This window comes from Pezoporus wallicus, unplaced genomic scaffold (genome assembly GCF_028554395.1).
Source record: "Pezoporus wallicus isolate ANWC-B61680 ecotype Strahan unplaced genomic scaffold, APGP_CSIRO_Pwel_v1 contig_6644, whole genome shotgun sequence".
NCBI classification, from domain to species: Eukaryota; Metazoa; Chordata; class Aves; order Psittaciformes; family Psittacidae; genus Pezoporus; species Pezoporus wallicus.
The window spans coordinates 1-21,553 of NW_026637098.1; the positions used below are offsets into that span (position 1 = coordinate 1).

Below are 21,553 nucleotides of genomic sequence, written 5' to 3' on the forward strand. Positions count from 1 at the left end.
GAGCGGGGCTGAGACCTGCGGGAGAACGGACACGGGGGGGGGATGATCCATGGGGAATCCCGAGGGAATCCGGGGTTTAATCCCGGGGGTAACCCCAGGGGCGTCAATCCAGGGGCTCATCCTTGGGGAATCTGTAGGGTTTAATCCCATGTGGTTAATCGGTTACCCCAGGGTGTTAGCCAAAGGGGGGGGTAAACCGGGGGGGTTGATTCCATGGGGTTAATCCAGTGGGTGTTAATACGGGGAGGATCCCGGCAGGGTAATCCCATGGGATTCATCCAGGAGGTTCATGCAGGGGGGTATTTAGGGGGAGGGTAACACAAGGGGTGTAATGGGGGGGGGGGCTATAATAAATCTGAGTGGGGTAATCATGGGGAGAGGGATAATCCATGCGGGGTAATCCATAGGGGATTGTTTAGGGAAGTGTAACCTGAGGGGGATAATGGGGATTGGGGGGGGGGCAGATAACCACAGGGATTAATCCTGGGAGAGGGATAACATGGAGGGATTATAACACCGGGATGGGGGGGATGATCCCGTTGTGTGGGGCACAAACCCGGGGTAAACCAACCTGGGGGGGGGTCACCCCATTGCGGTGCCTACCTGCAGGGCCAGGGGGGGCGCCAGGTCCCGTTTGCCCCCCGGGTACCAGCCATGGGACCAGTGCTGGGCAGGGCAGGGGGGCACAGCACAGGCCAGCAGCAGCAGGGTCAGCAGCAGCAGGGATCCATGGGGTGCCATGGCCGGGGGGGCTGTGGGGACAAGGGGGGACTTGTCCCATCGGCACCCACACCGGGGCACCCCTGGGGGCTGCTGGGGGGGGGTTGAAGGTGGAGAAGGGGAGGAGCACCCATAGGTGCTGATTGGGGTGGTTTGGGGATTGAGGTAAAGCGGGTATGAGCACCCATGGGTGCTGATTGGGGTGGTTTGGGGATGGAGGTGCATGGGTGCTGCGGGTGGGGAGAGCACCCATGGGTGCTGCTTGGGGTGGTTTGGGGATGGAGGTTGAGCACCCATGGGTGCTGATTGGGGTGGTTTGGGGATGGAGGTGCAGCGGGTATGAGCACCCATGGGTGCTGATTGGGGTGGTTTGGGGATGGAGGTGCAGCGGGTATGAGCACCCATGGGTGCTGATTGGGGTGGTTTGGGGATGGAGGTGCAGCGGGTACGAGCACCCATGGGTGCTGCTTGGGGTGGTTTGGGGATGGATGCAGCGGGGAGCACCCATGGGTGCTGATTGGGGTGGTTTGGGGATGGAGGTGCAGGGGGTACGAGCACCCATGGGTGCTGATTGGGGTGGTTTGGGGATGGAGGTGCAGCGGGTATGAGCACCCATGGGGGCTGCTTGGGGTGGTTTGGGGATGGAGGTGCAGCGGGTACGAGCACCCATGGGTGCTGCTTGGGGTGGTTTGGGGATGGAGGTGCAGCGGGTACGAGCACCCATGGGTGCTGATTGGGGTGGTTTGGGGATGGAGGTGCAGGGGGTACGAGCACCCATGGGTGCTGATTGGGGTGGTTTGGGGATGGAGGTGCAGGGGGTACGAGCACCCATGGGTGCTGATTGGGGTGGTTTGGGGGTGGAGGTGCAGCGGGCATGAGCACCCATGGGTGCTGATTGGGGTGGTTTGGGTCCAGCAAGCATGGTCACCAGCAAGCATGATCCTGTTTGGGAATGGAGATGCAGAGAGCATGAGCACCCACAGGTGCTCTTTGGGTGGACTTGGGGATGGAGATGTGGAGGGTGTGACCACCCTGGGGTGCTGTTGGGGTGGGTTTGGGGATTGGGATGCAGAGGGTATGAGCACCCATGGGTGCTTCCTGGGGTGGGGATGGAGATGCTGAAAGGGGTGACGACGCTGGGATGCTCTTTGGGATGGTTTGGGGATGGAGATGCAGATGCTATGAACACCCATGGGTAGATGCAGTGGGTATGAGCACCCTTAGGTGCTCCCTGAGGCAGATCCCAGCATGGATATGCTGGAGGGCCTGAGCACCCGGGGATGCTGCTGGAGTTTGGGTCCAGCATCGACAGCCCTTCTGAGGGTGCCATTAGGGTCTGATTCGGGGTGATCAGGAGCGCACCCCCCCAGGGTCCCTATATGGCACCAGCACCCCCCAACCCACCCCCCAGCCTGGATGCAGGGGCAGGCTCACCTGGCTGGGTGATGGTGACGGTGACGGTGGTGGCAGTGGTGATGGTGGCAGCGGTGGCCGGGCTGAGCATCCCTATTTGTAGGGCTTGGCGATGGTGACGTTGTCCCTGTCACTGCTCCCATGGGAGACCATGGCCTCACTGACGGCAGCGCCCTCCTCCATTGGATAAAGCCAGTGCCCATCACATCCTTCCCTCTCAAATCCCCTCAGGATGGCACCCAGCACCCCTCTTTTGGGGGTCTCTGTTTCATCACCCAGGGCTGGGGATCCCTGGGAACGGGCTCAATCCCCAACACGGCTCCTGATGGCTGGGAAAGGGCTGGATCCAGCCCAGATGGTGCCCAGCCCCATGGACAGCACAGCTCTTGGTGATGGATGGGGAGCAAACTCTGTGCCTCGGTTTCCCCACCCGATATCCCCACTTCTCCCCCCATTTTCATGCTCATCACCCCCAAATCGATGCTGGCAATGGCCACACAGCCCAAAGCCACCGGCTCCAGGGATGTGACACAGGGATGGGGCTTTAGGCAGGATCCAGCCCTGGATTAGCTCCAGCTGCTGCTCGTGTCTCTGCTGTTTGCACTTGGAAGCAGCAGATGCTGTGGGGAAAGGTCAGGACAGCTCCAAACACCCCTGAAATCCCTCCATTGGGAAGGCAGGGATAAAAGGGAAAGCACATCATTAATAGGATCATGGAGCAGCCGGGATGCAGGTGTTTGGGGTGGTCCCTGTCCCCAGGGAGAGCATCCATGGGGGGTGAGTGTGAACCCTGCAGCCCAGGAGGGTCCCTGTGTCACTTTAGGATGTGATGTACAGATCCGGCCAGAACCCCCCAAAGTCAGGAGCCAGAGCTTAGTGATGATGATGTTGGGGTTCACGGGGGGCAGGTGATGGCTGATGGCAGCAGTGGGGTCATTAAGAGGGGGTGTTTTGTGTTGTTTTGGGGGTCTCCCAAAAGACTGGGATTGAGATGAGCTGGAGACTGAGATGAGCTCTTAGGCAGAAGCTCTTCCCTGGGAGGGTGCTGAGGCGCTGGCACAGGGTGCCCAGAGAAGCTGTGGCTGCCCCATCCCTGGCAGTGTTCAAGGCCAGGTTGGACCGAGCCTTGGGTGACACGGTCTAGAGTGAAGCATCCCTGCCCACGGCGAGGGCTTGGAACTGGACGAGCTTTAAGGTCCCTTCCACCCCAACCCATTCCATGGTTCTATGACATTTAGAGCCATGCACACACACGGAGAGGCTTTTTCCTTTGTTCTCCTGGTTTTTAAGAGCAGAGAAGTGTTTCCCCCTCTCCCTGCAGGCCCAGCACCCTGTGCCCACGGGTTTGGGTTGGTTGTTGAGATGAGACCCAGGCTCTCTTTTCCTTCTGTTTTTTGTTTTTTTTTTTAAAAAGGCTTTTACTCCCTCCAGAGAGAAAACAAGAAGAGATTTACAAAGCAAACCCCAGCCTGCCCCAGCTCTCGGGCACAGAGAGGGGGGCACCGTCTCCATCCAAACATCACGCTGTTTAATTCCCCAATAGAGCATTGGAAGAAAAGGAGCCAACAGTATCCGCACTAACACTTTGCTACATATAAAATCTCCAGCTAATATGAAGCTTATGGTACCAACCTCTAAAACAGTTAAGATATATACACATATTTTGTTGGTTTTTTGGGGGAAAAGGGGTATATTAACAAACAGAATATTACAAAATATTAAAGAAGGCAACTCTTCTGTCATGGGATTCGGGGTGGGCTCCTCCTTGTCTTCACTTGAAGTTGGCGTAGTCTGAGAAGGCGTCGATGTACTCCTGCACCACCTTGTAGCAGAATTCGTACTGTTCCTGGGGGATGCAGGGAGAGCACAGGGTTAGAGCAGGGAAATCCACTGCTGAGGCATGATGTGGTGCATGGAAGCGTTGGAAACGTGCGTAGATGAGGCCAACAGGGATGTGGGTTATGGGGGGCTTGGTAGGGCTGGGTAAAGGCTGGACTTGGTGATGGTTGGGACTCTTCATCAGGGAGTGCAGTGATAGGACAAGGGGGGGCATGGGTTCAAACTGAAACAGGGGAAGATTTAGGCTGGAGATAAGGCAGAAGCTCTTCCCTGGGAGGGTGCTGAGGCGCTGGCACAGGGTGCCCAGAGCAGCTGTGGCTGCCCCATCCCTGGCAGTGTTCAAGGCCAGGTTGGACACAGGGGCTTGGAGCAAGCTGCTCTAGTGGAAGGGGTCCCTGCCCATGGCAGGGGTTGGAGCTGGAGGAGCTTTGAGGTCCCTTCTAACCCAAACCAGGCTGGGATTCCGTGATCTTAAAGGTCTTTTCCAACCCAGCTGGTTCTGTGATTCTATGCTGGCCTGTGGGAAGCTGGGACCAAGCATGGTCAGGTGTCCTCAGCCCAGACCAAGGGCAGGAACTGGATTTCCACCCACGAGCAGGTCCCACCTCTTGTGCCACCCAAACCTGGGCTGCCCACGCTCCTTGCTAGAATGCCATCAACAAGAGAAGCTCAGCTTTCCCCTTCCCCTCTTCGCTCCTGTTTTGATCCTTAAAGACCTTGTTTTAAATCCCTGAGCATCCTTGCAAACCGCTCTTGCAAGACCTCACCTAGTCCTGCCTGCTCCAGTGCTCCCTGCATGCCCAAGCTGTGCCACAGCCTCTCCTCAAGCCCATAAATACGTGGGCTTTGGCTGAGGATCATGGAATGGTTCGGGTTGGAAGGGAGCTTAAAGCTCCTCCAGCTCCAACCCCTGCCACGGGCAGGGACCCCTTCCACTAGAGCAGCTTGCTCCAAGCCTCTGTGTCCAAGCTGGCCTTGAACACTGCCAGGGATGGGGCACGTCTCCAAGGAGGTTCCTAGAGCTTGTGTCAGTGCTCTTAAGGGATTTGATGCCCTCATCCAGCCAAGCTCCACTCTTCCAGCCATCCTAACAAGAGGATGGGGAGGTACCTCCTGACCCACCTCCGCCCCTCACTCTTTGATGGAGAGATGAAACCCTCAAGCAGGGGTTGAGTGCTCAATGTTGAGTCCCCAGCTCGCTCCTGTGGAGCTCTGGGGTGGCAGGAGGAGCCGTGGGGGCTCTTACCAGTGTCTGCACCATATGCGGCCTCTGTAGTCTTAAACTCTTCACTGTCTGAAAGACATCGAGAATCCCTTCAGCCTTCACCCGCTCCAGGACAGTGCTCAGGGCACAGAAGGTGCCTGTTCTTCCTGCTCCGGCACTGCAAGACAAAGCAGAAGGTAAAGGACACATCCTGAGGCTTGGGCTCAGGGGACAATCCATAGGGAAACCACCGGAGGACTGGAGCAGCCACCAGTGCTGCCCCAGCCTCTCCCAGTTTAGCTCTACAGGACCAAAGCCTCCTTGCTTAGCCAAGGAGGAAAACCTTGGGCTGCTCCTCCTCATCCCAAGTCTTCTGGGGGACCTTGGACCATCATCTCCCAAGCTCCTCGTAGAGCAGGTCCCCATGGAGGGGTGGCCAAGCCCTGCTCCACACGGGCTTTACCTGCAGTGCACAGTGATGGGGTGGTTGCCAGACTGCTGCTGCTGCTTCTGCACAGCCGCGATGATGTTGATCATTCCCTTCCCATCCCCAGGGATCCCAACTTCTGGCCAGCCGTGGAAATGGAACTGCCGAATCTGCCGGCTCTTGTTTTCCTGGTGGGAGAGGACAGGTTGAGGTCAGGAAGAGCCACACCATGAAACCCAGCAGCTCAGGGCGCTGGGAAAACCGGCTTGTGAAGGGAGGGCATTCCCACGTCATGGAGCAGGGCAGGATGTGGGGAACCAGGAGCAGGAGGGAGGCTGGGTGGTGGGCACTTGGATGGGGCAGAAAAGGATGAAGGCTGCTGGGTGGCAGCAGGGAAGAGGGATGAGAAGCAATCAGCCAGACTCTTGGAATGGAAGGTAAGCAGAGGGAACAAGGTGGGACTGCAGGGCATGGACACTGCTTTGGGATGATGGGGACATGATGGAGCTGAAGACACCAGAGGGAAGGCTCAGCTCTTTCAACAGGAACCACAAAGCACCGTTAGTGAGGGTTACTGAGGGCCAAACCCAAGAGCATCCATTGCTCCCTGCAGGGGGAAGGTCAGACTCTTACCCTGGTGTTTGTTACCAGCAGGTCCCGCACTGTGTAGCTCTCGCATTCCTCCTCCTTTTTCAGCTCCACAGTGATGTCTCCATAGGACACGGAGCCATCAGATGGCCAGTACTGGGCACACTTCTCCTGCGAAAGCGTTAGAAGAGGAGAAAGCATGAAGAACCTGTCTTTTCCCATGGGATTGAAGAGAACAAGCCTTCTCCAGGGGCCGGCATGCCCAAAACCAAGTGGGATCCCATGGGTGTGCTTTGGAGAGGAGCAGCTCACTGCACCCAAGAGTGCTTTGAGAACTGAGGGTCCAGAGCTGATTCACTGAACATCTCCCCACCCTGGGTCTACAAACAAACAACTGGACTCTTTGCATTAGAAGTAGAGACTGAAACCTCTTGCCTGACAGAGAAGAGGTGACACAGCACCCACCACGAGTAGGGCCATGGGGAGAAGATGAGGGGTGACACGGATTTACTTTGCTGGGGCTTAAATGCAGCGATCCCCTGGTGCTTACCTGGCCTCTCTCCTCCAGCTCCGTCAGCATCACTATGGAGCAGGATTTCCACTCCCAGATCATCCTCCAGAAGTCCTCTATCGTGTGCTGCAGCGGTCCTTGGCTGGCGATGTAGGAGTCCTTCTGGCGATAACCCTGCACCAAGAACGGGGACAGCGGTGAATGGCAGAGCCTGGATGCTGGGAGCACTGGGAGGAATGCTCCTGGAGATGACTGGGTTACCAAGAGCAGTTAAATGTGGGGAGCATCACGTCTGGCCATGGAATGACCACGGAGAAACCCGCTCTCACAGTGGGCTGTGTCCCCAGCACGGGCATTACCCCACCACTGCTCCCCAGCTGAGGTGCCATCAGCCAGAGCTTTACCGTGGTAGACCTTTGCTCATAAAGAAATGCAGCAGGAGGAGGAGGCTCACATCCCCTGCACATGCATGGCCTCATCCATCTGGTGAAGAACCCAAACCATTTGGGTTTCCAGAACTCCTAAGAGATGTTGCAAAGTGGAGGCTTGCCCCATTCCTGGCAGTGTTCAAGGCCAGGTTGGACACAGGGGCTTGGAGCAAGCTGCTCTAGTGGAAGGGGTCCCTGCCCGTGGCAGGGGTTGGGACTGGATGAGCTTTAAGGTCCCATCCAACAAGAAGCACTCTGGGATCTATGATCTATGCAGCCCAGCAGCAGGTCTGGGTGACTCTGCCTCTTCCTCCACCACAAAGAGCTCCTGTTTCCAAGCCCTTCCGATGTCCCCTGTGCCCTCGCTGCAGACTGTGACTAAAGCTGCTTCGTCATTTGGAACTGGTCATTTAAGCAAAGTTCAGCAGAGGCAGGAAATTGAATCCTGGACAAAAATCTCTTCCATGACATTTAAGCTTTCTGATGGCTGGAGCAGAACACAGAGGCTGTTCCTGCTGCGCTGGGCCGGATGCTCACGCAGCCGGAGCAACCCAGAGGGACCAGCAAAAGAGACTGCAGGGAGCAATTAATTTGGGATGCTGTAATTGGGAATAAGCTGGTTTTACCAGTTCAACCCATGGCAGCGATTGTCCTTTGGGGGGGGGAAAATCACCCTGCCATTAGGAGATGGAAAGTGGACTAGAAAAGAGCAGGGCTCCATCAGGCAGCCAGCCCTAGCATCACTGCACCAAGATAAACACTCAGATGAGATGTCCCCCTGAAGTCAATAGGATTACGCACAAGAAAGGGATGTGCAATCACTTACCTCCTCCTTGGAGTGAGGAAAGCACTTAACCTCTCTGCCTCACCTCCTCCCGTCACCCAGACAGGTATAATGGGATTGACCTGGGTTTTCTCAGGGGCTTTGGGATCCGTCTATTGCTCCATTACCTAATCTAGTGGATGTTGTCTGACCAAATGAAGAGCGCTGGAAAGCAATCATTGCCATGGCTACGGGCATCTGCTCCTCCAGAGCCAGCATCGGAGCCCAGAGTGGAAGTGAGACCAAGGTTTGGAGGCTGAGCTCTCCTCTCCTACATAGAGAGGTTTCTTGGAGAAAGAAACCAGCACCATCCAGTGACACAAAGCAAAGTCAAGTGGGAAGAGCCTTATGGAACCCAGAGAAGGAGAGTCTGGGGACAAATCCTTTCCATAGGAACCAGTGTGAGGTAGAGTTTCCACTGGGAGAAGATGGAGAGAAGGTTAAAGAAGACTCACGTCAATGAAGGACGCGTTTACGTAGTCTGTGTTCTCTTCACCTCTCTTCACTGGAATGATTACTCGGTTGAACTCATCTGAAACAGAAGGGAAACGACCTGAGCTCTGAGGAGCACCTTCAAAGCATGGCTCTGGTAACCAGGCATGGCCTTCAGCTGGGATGGCACCAAGCCCGAAGTGAGAGGATAGACATATGGGAAGGGGAGCACTGCGTTTACAGCACCTGACTGGGACAAAGAGGCTCAGTTCTACCTGAGCCACCCACAGCCAGCTGCCCAGAACTGATTCTTGTATCCCCAAGGATGGAGACTCCACAACCTCCCTGGGCAACCTGTGCCAGTGCTCTCCCCCTCACACTCAAATGTGTTTCCTCACGTTTAAAGGGACCCTCCTGCGTCTCAGTGTGGGCTCATTGCCCCTTGTCCTGTCACTGGGCACCCCTGGAAAGAGCCTGACTCTGTCCTCTTTGCACCCTCCCCTCAGGTACCTACAGGCATTGATGAGACCCCGCTGATCCTCTTCTCCGGGCTGAGCAGTCCCAGCTCTCTCAGCCTTTCCCCACAGCAGGGATGCTGCAGCCCCTGCATCATCTCTGTGCCCTTCACTGGGCTCTCTCCGGTCTGTCCATGTCCCTCTGGCACTGGGGATCCCAGAGCTGGACACAGTGCTCCAGGAAGGATCCCCTTCCTCTACCTGCTGGCAGTGCTCTGTCCAATGCAGCCCAGGACACCACTGACTCCCTTTGCCACAAGGACACGTTGCTGGCTCATGGTGAACCTGGTGTCCACCAGGACCCCCATGTCCTTCCCTGCCAAGCTGCTTTCCACGCTGGTGCCTGGGTTGCTCCTCCCCATGGGCAGGACTTGGTGCTTCTCCTATAGGAGTTTATGAGGTCCCTGCTGGCCCATTTCTCCAGCCTGTGTCCTGTGCCCACACCCACCAGGCACACCCGACCCAGCAGACAACCAGCTCTTACATGGAATTATCTGAAGCACCCTGTTCTTCTTCATGTTGGCCGGCAAGTTGCCTGTTCTCATCTTGTCATTCTGAATCTTGATTGAAGTGAGCTTCTGCAGAGCAAGGAGCAAAAGCAGAGGCAGCTTTCAGCACCAGGCAAGCACCCGGTGGCCCCCAGAGCATCACCCGAGCAGATCCAGCAGGACAACAGCCAGGCTCACCTTAAACTCCTCTTCCAGGCCATTGCTGCTGGTCCCTGGCACTTTGTTGTAGATCTTCTGCAGGTGGATCTCTAAGGAGGTCACCTCCAGCTCTGTGTCACCGTAGAGATAATGCTCCAGAAGTGCTTGGTAGATGAACACGTACTGCATCTGCAGGGGTTGCAGGGAGGAGCCATCAGCCTCTGCTCCATGCTCAGTGAGTGCATCCCAGTGCCCACACACACTGCCTGCGAGCCCACTACCCCGCTGCCCACCCGTGCTTGTGGGGCAACCTCTGAGACCTCAGAGAAGTGGGTAACAACCTTCCTGCTGCTGTGTGGGGTCTGGGGCCTTATTTGCTACATCAGCCAAAGCTGACACAGCACAAAACCTGAAGGCTCAGGGGGGACCTGATGGCTCCCTACAAGTGCCTGACAGGAGGATGGAGCCAGGAGGGGCTGGGCTCTGCTCCCAAGGAACAAGGGATGGGACAAGAGGAACCGGCCTCAAGCTGCCCCAGGGCAGGTTTAGATGGAGCTGAGGACCAATTCCTGCCCCAGAGGGTGCTCAGGCATTGGAACAGGCTGCCCAGGGCAGGGCTGCAGTCACGGTCCCTGGAGGGATTTAAAGGATGTGTAGATGTGGCACTGAGGGACATGGGTTAGGGGTGGCCTTGGCAGGGCTGGGAATGGTTGGTCTGGATGAGTTTAAAGGGCTTTTCCAACCTAAACGGTTCTATGATTCTATGAAGGGGATTAAAAAGAGCAGGAGCCAGTCAAAGGCTCCTGATGCAGCATCCTCCAAAAACCACAGAATCCCAGACTGGTTTGGATTGGAAGGGACCTTAAAGCTCCTCCAGTTCCAACCCCTGCCACGGGCAGGGACCCCTTCCACTAGAGCAGCTTGCTCCAAGCCCCTGTGTCCAACCTGGCCTTGAACACTGCCAGGGATGGGGCAGCCACAGCTTCTCTGGGCACCCTGTGCCAGCGCCTCAGCACCCTCCCAGGGAAGAGCTTCTGCCTAAGAGCTCATCTCAGTCTCCCCTCGGGCAGGTTCAAGCCATTCCCCTTGGCCTGTCCCTACATCCCTTGTCCCAAGCCCCTCTCCAGCTTTCCTGCAGCCCCTTCAGGCACTGGGAGCTGCTCTAAGGAAACCTAACTGCAGGGAGCAAAGCCCAGCCCAAAGCTCAGCCCCACACTTACATCTGTCTGTACCATCTGGCAGCGCTGAGCCCGGATGCGGCTCACGAAGCCGTAAACATCCACCTTCCTCTCGGCGTGCATCATGTCCAGCATGGCATCGATGACGATGAACGTGCCCGTGCGTCCCACGCCAGCACTGCAAGGGCAGAAGGGACAAGTGGTCAGCTCAGCAGCATCGGGGTCCTCTGTGGGGCAGCCAGGAGGGAGCCTGATGCTTCCCAGCGGTGAGCAACCAGCAAGATGCGGTTTGGAGATGAAGAGCTCCTCGGGGTAGCCTGGGTGTTGGAGATTGATGTACACAGCATCTCCAGCTGCTGCCATGACCCCAGCGCATGAAGGCAGAGAGCAAAGCCTAAGGCAGCTATGACACCCAGAGTCCTTCTGGGCTGCCTGCTCCTCCCAGTGCCTGCTGCTCCTTCCAGTGCACCTCCAGCATGTGAAGCTCATGGGGAAGCCTCGTTTCTCTGCTGGTAACTCAACCATTAAGGAGAAGAAGAAAGGTGAGGCCAGCAGATGCTATGGAAAGGCAAAGCTCTTTTGCCAGCTGCTTCCTGAGAAGGAAGGTGGAAAGATGGACTTGGGAGGTTGCAGATGTGATCATCTCTGCCTTCAACCCTGGGCTTTCCCCTGTTGAAACATGGAGAGCCTCTGCGGCTCCCCCAGGCTTGCTGCTGGGCCTGAAACCACTCCATGTGGGGTCAAACACCATGGTCCTTGCTCCCTTCTTCCAACTGCCTTCTCACAACAAGGGATGTCACCCTGTCATGCCCAAGGCCAGCAGGGAGCCAAGGGAGATGCCACTAATACCACCACTGGTGCTTGGCTTGGCTCCCTCAGCATCCAGCTAACCCACTTGAGCAGCCAGCTGGAGCTGTAACGCCATCCCATTGCTGAATCCAAAGAGCTCCTTCCATTCACATGCATTTTTTTGGAGCATTCCCATGTGGAACATCCTCCTTTAACACGAAAGAGTTAAGTAACAAAAAGGCCTCGATGCCAAGACCCCTTTTAGTATGAAATAGCAGCTGGTTTCCAAGTGACCCAGGAGAGGTCAGTCGTGGCCAGGACTTACCTGCAGTGCACTACAATTGCTCCTGCGTATTGGGGGTTACACGTCTTCACCTTCTTCAGGAACTTGAGCATCCCAATGGGGGTGAAGGGGACCCCGAAGTCGGGCCAGCTGGTGAAGTGGAACTGTGTCACCAGGCGCTGGGGCTTCTTGTTGGTGACATCCCCGACCTGCAGGGGATGCAGGTTAATGACAAACACTCCCATTTCCCTTCTTTCCCCCCCAAAAAACAAGGGGCAAAGGGAGAGCCACAGCCCCAGCGCTGAGCTGGGTGGCTTCAGAAGCACCCACAAGTTGAAAGGGCACAGACCCAGGCTCTGGGGCCAAAGCAGTCTCTAACAGGAGGACGTTTTAATGACCCAGCATCACATCCCACGTCCTAGGGGTGAGAGGTGCCAGCCTGGACATGGCTGGGGCTCCAACCTGGCTGAAACTGCCACGTTTCATTCCCAGGGAGCTGCCACTTCACCCATACCCACACCTCTGCCCATTGCATCCTCATATTAAAGGCAGAGGAGGAAACTACACATGAAAGGTGAGGGGTCAGGAGAGCCCCGCTCAGTGTCCAGACAGGTTTCCAATCTCCAGCTCTTCCTTGCTGGCCTCCAAGAGCACAGTGACTAAAGCATCCAGAGCCTCCTTGGAGGACAAGCAACTGCAGTGACAGATGGGAAAGCAATCAAAGCCAAGAGTGGATTTTGCCTTGGCTCGTGGGATAAATCTGATTATTTGCAGGCATTAAGTATCTGTGGGTGAGAGGAGGAACCAGTACTGGTAACAGCAAGTGCTGTAAGGACTGACTTTCAGCCTTGGCATCCATCAGCTTCCCTGCTCTCTGTTCGGTGCATACATGCAGGGAATGGGATCCCAGGTGTTTAAAATGGGTAAATTCTTAATGGTTCTGGTTAAAAGTGGACAGCCTGGACAAGAGAAGGCTCCTGAAGGGGAGACCTGAGAGCAGCTCCAGTGCCTGAAGGGGCTGCAGGAAAGCTGGAGAGGGGCTTGGGACAAGGGATGCAGGGACAGCCCAAGGGGAATGGCTTGAACCTGCCAGAGGGGAGACTGAGATGAGCTCTTAGGCAGAAGCTCTTCCCTGGGAGGGTGCTGAGGCGCTGGCACAGGGTGCCCAGAGAAGCTGTGGCTGCCCCATCCCTGGCAGTGTTCAAGGCCAGGTTGGACACAGGGGCTTGGAGCAAGCTGCTCTAGTGGAAGGGGTCCCTGCCCGTGGCAGGGGTTGGAGCTGGAGGAGCTTTAAGGCCCCTTCCAACCCAAACCAGGCTGGTATTGTATGAAAAGAATCACTCCTTGGAGGATCTGAGCACCACACCAGCCCCTGTGGGATGCCCAGTGCAGAGGGGTGGGATGGGATGGGAGACCCGAGCCTCAGCACCTGCTGGATGCAGAACTTCCGCACTGTGTAATCCACCAGGACAGTCACATCCTCCACGGACACTCGGATGTTCCCATATGTCCAGCAGCCCTGATCCGGCCAGTACTGAGCACACTTGCACTGTGGGGAGAGAAAACAGAGCAGGGTGAGCTCTGGTTCCTCTCAAGGCTGGGACCAGCTCCAAGGCACGCCCATGGGCATGAGATGCGCTGGATTTGGGTGAAGCTGGGTTAGATACCAGCCCACGAAGCCTTCTGGTACCCACCTCTTTCCTCTCCTTCAGGTTGGTCACCATGACAATCGTTGCTGTGTTTTGCTCCCAAATCATCCTCCAAAAATCATTCACTGTTTCTTCCTTTGGTCCTAAAGGGAAGGTACAAAGGAACATTATCTTTGGGATCGACCCCTCAAGTGTTGGGACTGAAACCCAGCGTGCGAAGGCACATGTCAGGATGATGCAACATATCTTTTGCCAATAGATGTCAGCACAGGAGGTGCTTTGGTGGCTAACCCAAGGAACAATCCCATCACACAATGGCTGGGCTTTCTGGATGTGTTTTATGATCAGGAATTCCATTTGTAGCCCAAGAAGGGGAAATCAGACAAATGGAGCATGGAAACCACTTGTCCGTGGTCACCCAGGGCAATTGTGGCCACATCAATCAGTCTGCAGAAGTCCTACCCTGGGGTCTTAGCCTTTAACCATGAGATCCCACCTCAATGAAGCACAAGCACAGATACCTGCTGCCTGCAGACACGGAGCTAACTCAGCCTAAGGCTATGGTGAGCAAAGAGAGCAGCAGAGCCAAAGCTTCACCCCAGTCCGGTACCACTGATGGACCAGATCCAGCCTTCCTTCCGCTGCAAGAAGCCAGGCCAAAACCACCATGGCACCCTCCAGCAATCGGTATTGCACAGGTAGGGATGCTCTTCCTCCCCCAGAACTGACTGCAAAAACCATACTGAGAACAAAGCGTGGACCAGCCAGGCCTCCTTTGGAGCAGGGGAGCTCTGCAAGGCGCTGGGCTGTGGTCAGACTGGAACAGCTTCACACAGCAGAAGGTCCCCAGCCCAACTGCTACCAGAGAGAGCTATGGGAAGCCCCAGGTGTTTACCTTGTGCAGCAATGAACTTGTTTTTCTCTTGGTACCCCTATGGAGAAAAGGAGAAGAAGGATGTAAATGGAAGATGAGTACCTGTCTAACACAAGAATCATGAGATGCATCTACATCATTAACAGCCAGAGCATCACCTGCTCTGCTGCTCATTTCCCTGTGCAGACGGAGCTGCAGCCCCTGAGGGGAGAAACAGCACCACCAGCAGGGCACAAATAAGGGAAAATCCCTGTGGAAAGGGCTCTTGCCCCACAGCAATGCTCCACAGGCTCCCGTGATGTGGGAATGACCCAACTTGCTGGCACACAGCACTAATGAAGTGGTACCTGACAGTCCTTCTGTGGAATCAGACTCTGCATCCAGAGCATCACGTGGAAATCAGGATTAACCACTGAGAGATGGGGCTGTTGAACTCATGGGGATTGATTCTGTGTATTCCCTAAGGGGTATTTATTTACTTGTGAAGAAAGGACAAAGCTCTTTTGGGCCTTGCTTTTCTTCATGTTCCTCTACCTCTAAGTCTCCTTCACATTACCCTTCCAACTTATTGGAGCTATATGATCATAACTACAGATAGAGGACATATCTCTTCCTGGGAGCAGAGCAGGGCAGTGTTGCTGCTCTTTTAGCTGGGTTCCTTGGTATCTTTTTCATACCCTTCCCACATCCATCCCTGCAAGCTGGGAAGTACCAATGATTAACTGATGCCTCATTGGCCATTTATCAGAAACTCCCATCCATAGAATCCCAGCCCAGTTTGGGTTGGAGGGGACCTCAAAGCTCACCCAGCTCCAACCCCTGCCACAGGCAAGGACCCCTTCCAGTAGAGCAGCTTGCTCCAAGCCCCTGTGTCCAACCTGGCCTTGAACACTGCCAGGGATGGGGCAGCCACAGCTTCTCTGGGCACCCTGTGCCAGCGCCTCAGCACCCTCACAGGGAAGAGCTTCTGCCTAAGAGCTCATCTCAGTCTCCCTGTATAAATTCCTGCAGGATCACTTCCCAGACCCCTTCCGAAGCAGCCAGCTCAGCTTTGCAGCTCCCCAGGGAGTTCAAGTGCTTCTCATTATTAGAGGTGGGAAGAGATGGGACTGTGGCAAAGCAGCTGAGCAAGGGCAGAGCTGCAGCTCAACTTGAGTTCTGGCTCTCAGTCTTTTCCTCTGACCATACCCAAGGCACAAAGTGAAGTGCAGGGAGCTCCACCACAGCCACACAAAGGTTATGACATCAAAACCCAGCCTCATGTATTGCTCTGGAGGTGCTGGCAAGGCACAAATCACACCCCATGAAAGCCCCATGCGCCTGATGGGACTAGGCACCACTGACCAGAGCAGAGCCAGGGGGAATTTCCCCTTCCAATGCCACAACTCACATTAATGAAGGAGGCGTTGATGTAGTCGGAGTCAGGAACCCCTTCGACAGGAGTCAGGTGAACCCTGGAATGATCATCTGCAGGGCAATGAAAACTGCATTAAACCCAGCTCCCTCCACGTAGCTGCTATGTGCTGTAGTGAGAAAGCCAGGTCCTGGAGCAGAACCCAGGCTCCCCTGCACACCAAACACCTTTGTGCTCCCAGATTCTTCTTGCTTAAGGCTGGAGAGGTTCCAGACCTCACCCAAGGACACTTCTGCAGAGGGCACACACGAGGAGGTCCCCATCCCACCCAGCAAGAGCTGCTGTTTTGGCATTGCCCATTTCCCTTTACTTTCTGATCCTGGCTCCAGGGATCTCCTCTTCATGGGCACCTAAAGCTGAAGCAGATGCTGCCGCCCATCTGGGGGGTGAAGTGACCTCAACCATGCCCTTGTCGATCCCCAAAACAGGAATAGGGAGCCCTGGAATGTTCACTGGCCATGTCCTCCCCCCCCAACCCCAACAGCTCTGATACTCACAGGGCAAAATGTTCACATATCTGTTCTTCTCCTTGTTCTCCTCCTTGGAAGCAGCTTCACACGTGGCCTGTATGGGACACGCTGGGAGAGCCTGCAGTGGCAGAAAACAGGGTTTTCCATGATGGTCTTATGGTATGGCATACCACAAATGCATCCAAGCATCCTGCCCCTTCGCATGTGTCCCTGTCTCCACCCGAGCAGCAGCTCCTCCTCCTCACCAAGCTCAAGGTGACCATTTAAACAGCATGGGCTGGACCAGGGAGCGCAAACCCCATCCAGAACACATCTGGAACCTCAGGACCCATGAACACGAGGTGGCAGCAGAGCCTCTGGCACCAAACCCAGCGATCCAGGAGCTCCCTTCTGCCTGCTGAGAGTGCCTCTGCTCACAGTGATGCCCAGGGTGAGCCGACTGCAGCCCCCATTGCCTGAGCACAGGCAGGGATGGGAAGCAGCACCCATGCAGGGAGTTGTTCTTCACCCAGCAGCACTCGGGGTTGGGGTGCTGTGGGGTCACGGGTGATGCTGTCCCACGTTCCACACTCGAGCAGAGGAGGTGCTTCCCCAGCACTGTTGTTCCACATCCCTGAATAGAAGGAGGATGAGAACATACAGGAGGCATTCACCATCCCTTCCTCCAGCTGACAGCAGGGACGTGCCTCGGCTACGGAAGTCTTCAGGGTAAGCAAGTATTTATAACCCCCAAATCCCTTCTCTGGGCATTCAGGGCACCTCTTGAGTTTCACTGGAGCACGGCCAGGGAGGGTATCAAGTTGTGCAGCAGCTGGAGAGGGCTGAAGGGCTTCTTTTAATCTCAATCATGCTCTGGACCAAAGGTTTTAGGTGTTTGCTGGTGACACCTTTGCAGTGCAAGCAAGCAGATCAGTGCATCTGCTCTCATCAATGATGCTGATGGAGAGTCCAGCTCCTATGTTACGTGCTGTGATACTCCAGCTTGATATTTAGCTCTGTTCCTCACCTCAGCACTGCTCTGCCTGCATCTGCATTGCCAAGGTGAAACAGGTTTATCACCACAAGAAGCTGCAGAGCTCAGCAACATCAAGAAGAGGTTGTAACCATCTCACAAGAGATGCTCCAGCATCGTGGGATAAGGACAACACCTAAATTACTCCCTGCTGATGGCCAATTGTTGTCATATAGAGTGTCATCATTCTGGTTCAGGGTTAACAGCTCCGCGAAACAGATGGGGATGTTTCTGTTTGTCAGAGCTCCTTCTGGCTGTTGGTGGATTTAAGCCATGAGGACTGGGTGGAGCAAGAGCGAGCTGGGGAGGAAGCCAGCAGGCAGGGAAGCTCTGGAAGACCCCAAGACATCCAACACACCTCCCGAACCCACTAAAACATAACCCCCCAGTGCTGCTTGCTACAGAACCCCTGCTTTCTGTGCTGAATGTGAAGGGTAACAGCTTGCCCACCCTCAACACCAGATTCAGGGACAGTATCAGTCATAGAATCACAGAATAGTTAGGGTTGGAAAGGACCTAAAGATCATCCAGTTCCAACCCCCCTGCCATGGGCAGGGACACCTCACACTAAACCATGGCACCCAAGGCTCTGTCCAACCTGGCCTTGAACACTGCCAGGGATGGAGCATTCACAACCTCCCTGGGCAACCCATTCCAGTGCCTCAGCACCCTCACTGTAAAGAACTTCCTCCTTATATGCAATCTAAACTTCCCCTGTTTAAGTTTTCACCCATTGCCCCTTGTCCTGTCACTACAGTCCCTAATGAAGAGTCCCTCCCCACCATCCCTATAGGCCCCCTTCAGATACTGGAAGCTGCTCTGAGGTCTCAATACAGCTTCTCCAGGCTGAACAGCCCCAACTTCCTCAGCCTGTCTTCATACAGGAGGTGCTCCAGTCCCTGATCATCCTCGTGGCCTCCTCTGGACTTGTTCCAACAGTTCCATGTCCTTTTTATGTTGAGGACCCCAGAACTGCACACAATGCTCCAGGTGAGGTCTCACAGGAGCAGAGCAGAGGGGCAGGATCACCTCCTTCGACCTGCTGGTCACGTTCCTTTGGATGCAGCCCAGGATACGGTTGCTTTCTGGGCTGTGAGCACACACTGAAGCTGGCTCATGTTCATTTTCTCATCAACCAACACACCCAAGTCCTTCTCTTTGGGCTGCTCTGAATCTCTTCTCTGCCCAACCTGTAGCTGTGCCTGGGATTGCTCCAACCCAGGTGCAGGACCTTGCACTTGTTAAACTTCATAAGGTTGGCCTCAGCCCACCTCACAAGCCCTCTGACTACCCCTGAGGACAGGCAGAGCATCCCTCCCTCCCCGGAGCTCCCAGATAAGCTCTTCTGAAGCACAGCATCCAGCGCTGTCACTTCACGGACTCAGTTACCCCTTGGGTTGACGTGCCACCCCTATGCTAGGTACCACTGCACCTCCTCGCTGATGCAGCAGCGCTTTTGTCCTTGCTCTATGCCAGCGGACCAGCTTTCACCTCGCTGTGCGACGTAAGCCCCACGCTGAGAGCATCCCACGGGGTTTAAGGGCAGGAAGCAAAGGGACTCACATTGAACTCCTCCCGAAAGAGCTTGTTGTCGTCTGCCATGCGGCGGTTGATCTCCTCTTCCAGCTTGTCAACGGGCAGAGGCGGGTACTTGCGGTTGGTGCTGGGGGAGCGGGCGAGCAGCGGCATGCTCTGAGGCTCTGCAATGACATCTGCGTCACAGGTGCCCACCCAGGGCTCGTGGGTGCCTAGGTGGGCACAGGGACCTCACGCACACTTAGGGCCCCCTCCCGTTTCGCTATTCCCAGGTTTTCATGGAATCCCGGACTGGTTTGGGTTGGAAGGGACCTTAAAGCTCATCCAGCTCCAACCCCTGCCATGGGCAGGGACACCTGCTGGGAATCTCACTTCCAAAGAGACATTGAGGTGCTGGAGCGGGGCCAGAGAAGGGCACTGGAGCTGCTGCAGGGCCTGGAGCACAAGGGTGATGGGGAAGGGCTGAGGGACCTGGGGGGTTCAGTGTGGAGAAGAGAAGGCTCAGGGGGACCTGATGGCTCCCTACAAGTGCCTGACAGGAGGATGGAGCCAGGAGGGGCTGGGCTCTGCTCCCAAGGAACAAGGGATGGGACAAGAGGAACCGGCCTCAAGCTGCCCCAGGGCAGGTGTAGATGGAGCTGAGGAACAATTCCTGCCCCAGAGGGTGCTCAGGCATTGGAACAGGCTGCCCAGGGCAGGGCTGCAGGCACTGTCCCTGCAAGTGTTCACACAGCGTGGAGACGAGGCCTCAGTGCCATGGGGCAGTGGTGGCCTTGGCAGTGCTGGGGAACGGTTGCACTTGATGAGCTTAAGGCTCTTTTCCACCCAAGTTGATTCTATGATAACATGAAACACTGTCAGCACCCTGGGATCAAGCATCCCACTACAACAGAGGCAGCGAGATCAGGCAATGAGGACCAAGCCATCAATGGTGGGGCATGGAGACCACCTCAATTCACCCTTGCCCACTTGGGAAGCCTGGCACCATCGCTGAGACATAACTCCCAGATGGACACAGTAAAGGTGGCTGCTGCTTGCGGCTCCCCAGTGAAGCCAGGAAAGGCCACACCAGGGTTATACCAACACAGCTGATGCTCTATGAAGTTCACACCTTCATTTACAGCCATGTAAAACAGGCAGGGAAGGTCTGAGCTGCCAACGTGAAAAAAAAGGTGCTGATTTCCAGTTAGCACTTGCCTGAAGGTGTTTATGTGGAAGGAGCTCAGAAAAGGGACCTGAACTGAGCTTAAGAGGTGGTGGTTCCTCTTTAGCTCTTACTTTGGCACCTACACGTTGATGGAGATGCCCAACTTCAGACCTCCATGGGCAGCACTGGCTCAAAGCTCAGGGACAGACGAGTTTAGACATTACAGCAGGCTTGCACAAGACTTTAGAACTGTATTTATGCATCTTTAAGAGGTCCAAAAAGGTTTTAATAAAGGACAAAGTGTATTCCCTGCTTTCTTTTGTTTTGTGTTGGAAAGGACCTTAAGATCATCAGTTCCAATCCCTGCCATGGGCAGGCACACCTCACACTAAACCATGGCACCCAAGGCTCTGTCCAACCTGGCCTTGAACACTGCCAGATTCTCTGGGCACCCTGTGCCAACACCTCAGCACCCTCACAGGGAAGAGCTTCTGCCTTATCTCCAACCTGAGCTTCCCCTGTTTCAGTTTGAACCCATCACCCCTTGTCCTGTCCCTACAGTCCCTAATGAAGAGTCCCTCCCCACCATCCCTATAGCCCCCTTCAGATACTGGAAGGCTGCTCTGATGTCTCCACGCAGCCTTCTCCTCTGCAGGCTGAGCAGCCCCAATGTTCTCAGCCTGGCTCCATACAGGAGGTGCTCCAGTCCCTGATCATCCTCGTGGCCTCCTCTGGACTCACTCCAACATTCCCTCTGTGAGATGCATTTGTTCTCCCTGTGTCCCACCAACGCAGGCCTCACCTGCATCATCCGTCCGGCCGTTGGACAACCGAAAGGAGTTGGAGTGACTCCCTGCTTGCTTGTATTTCTTGAACCTACCAAAGACAAAGGAGAGGAGAACTTCAATAGAGACCCACCAAGAGGTCCAGGATGAGAGACGCAGCCATGAAGGGGTTTTCTTTTGCCTTGGTGGCTCCTAGAGGCTACGGGACCTCTAAAATCCTACCTATGGCTATACCAGTGAACTGACCACAGCTGGAAAGGCTTCAGGAGAACAGAGTACGGTAACAGCCAGGAGGAGAAGCTTTAGGACTGCTTCCTACAGAGGACACCCCAAGGAGCTGCTGCTGCATGGGCTGATGCAGCAGAGCACATCACCCCCAGGTTGATCTGTCGCACAGCAAAGCCCTTTCTCCACGTGCTTTTAACTTGAAGCAGATGCTCACGCTCCGCTTGCCTCCAGTTACGGGTTTTGCTGAATCACTGGGCAGGCAGCAGCCAACAGAAACCCTTTCTTCAGGGCTGGAAGCCAAGCAGGGAGGACTCAAACTCAACTCCTGAGGCAAAGCTCTCATCAGGTTCACTGCTGCGAGGGCAGGCCCCGAGCCAGAAGGCGAAGGGGATTTTTCCATTGCTAAGGAAATGGGTTTTTCTTTGCCCTTTTTGTTTTTTTTTTTTTTTTCACTATTTCATCCCCAAAATGGTGAGTAATTTAAAAAGTTTACTGCAGGTGAACAACCACCCTCTTCTAGCTGAGCAGATACGTGCTCAGGAGCTGGGAACGCTGCGTTCGGAGCAGTGTAGATGCTTGGATGGCTTAAAAATGGACCTAAGGTGGCTTTGGAATGCTATAGAACCAGGTAGAGCATCACC

The 21,553-nt window shown here is 55.3% G+C and overlaps 1 protein-coding gene across 4 annotated transcripts in view; it reads right to left on the reverse strand.

Annotated features, from left to right (window-relative positions):
- Positions 1 to 3,640: 3,640 nt before the first annotated feature.
- The window catches only part of PTPRA (protein tyrosine phosphatase receptor type A), a 112,663-nt gene continuing 94,750 nt past the window's right edge, over positions 3,641 to 21,553 (reverse strand). For all 4 annotated transcript variants that reach the window (XM_057403203.1, XM_057403204.1, XM_057403202.1 and 1 more), the window contains 17 exons: positions 20,702 to 20,775; positions 18,780 to 18,916; positions 16,232 to 16,322; positions 15,711 to 15,787; positions 14,342 to 14,378; positions 13,492 to 13,589; positions 13,227 to 13,346; positions 11,840 to 12,006; positions 10,768 to 10,903; positions 9,587 to 9,736; positions 9,385 to 9,478; positions 8,409 to 8,485; positions 6,742 to 6,876; positions 6,237 to 6,362; positions 5,640 to 5,791; positions 5,219 to 5,354; positions 3,641 to 3,979 (listed from right to left, as the gene is read on the reverse strand). In XM_057403203.1, the coding sequence (XP_057259186.1) occupies positions 3,905 to 3,979; positions 5,219 to 5,354; positions 5,640 to 5,791; positions 6,237 to 6,362; positions 6,742 to 6,876; positions 8,409 to 8,485; positions 9,385 to 9,478; positions 9,587 to 9,736; positions 10,768 to 10,903; positions 11,840 to 12,006; positions 13,227 to 13,346; positions 13,492 to 13,589; positions 14,342 to 14,378; positions 15,711 to 15,787; positions 16,232 to 16,322; positions 18,780 to 18,916; positions 20,702 to 20,775 (1,882 nt within the window). In that variant the 3' untranslated portion in view covers positions 3,641 to 3,904. The remainder of the gene's footprint in view (positions 3,980 to 5,218; positions 5,355 to 5,639; positions 5,792 to 6,236; positions 6,363 to 6,741; positions 6,877 to 8,408; positions 8,486 to 9,384; positions 9,479 to 9,586; positions 9,737 to 10,767; positions 10,904 to 11,839; positions 12,007 to 13,226; positions 13,347 to 13,491; positions 13,590 to 14,341; positions 14,379 to 15,710; positions 15,788 to 16,231; positions 16,323 to 18,779; positions 18,917 to 20,701; positions 20,776 to 21,553) is intronic.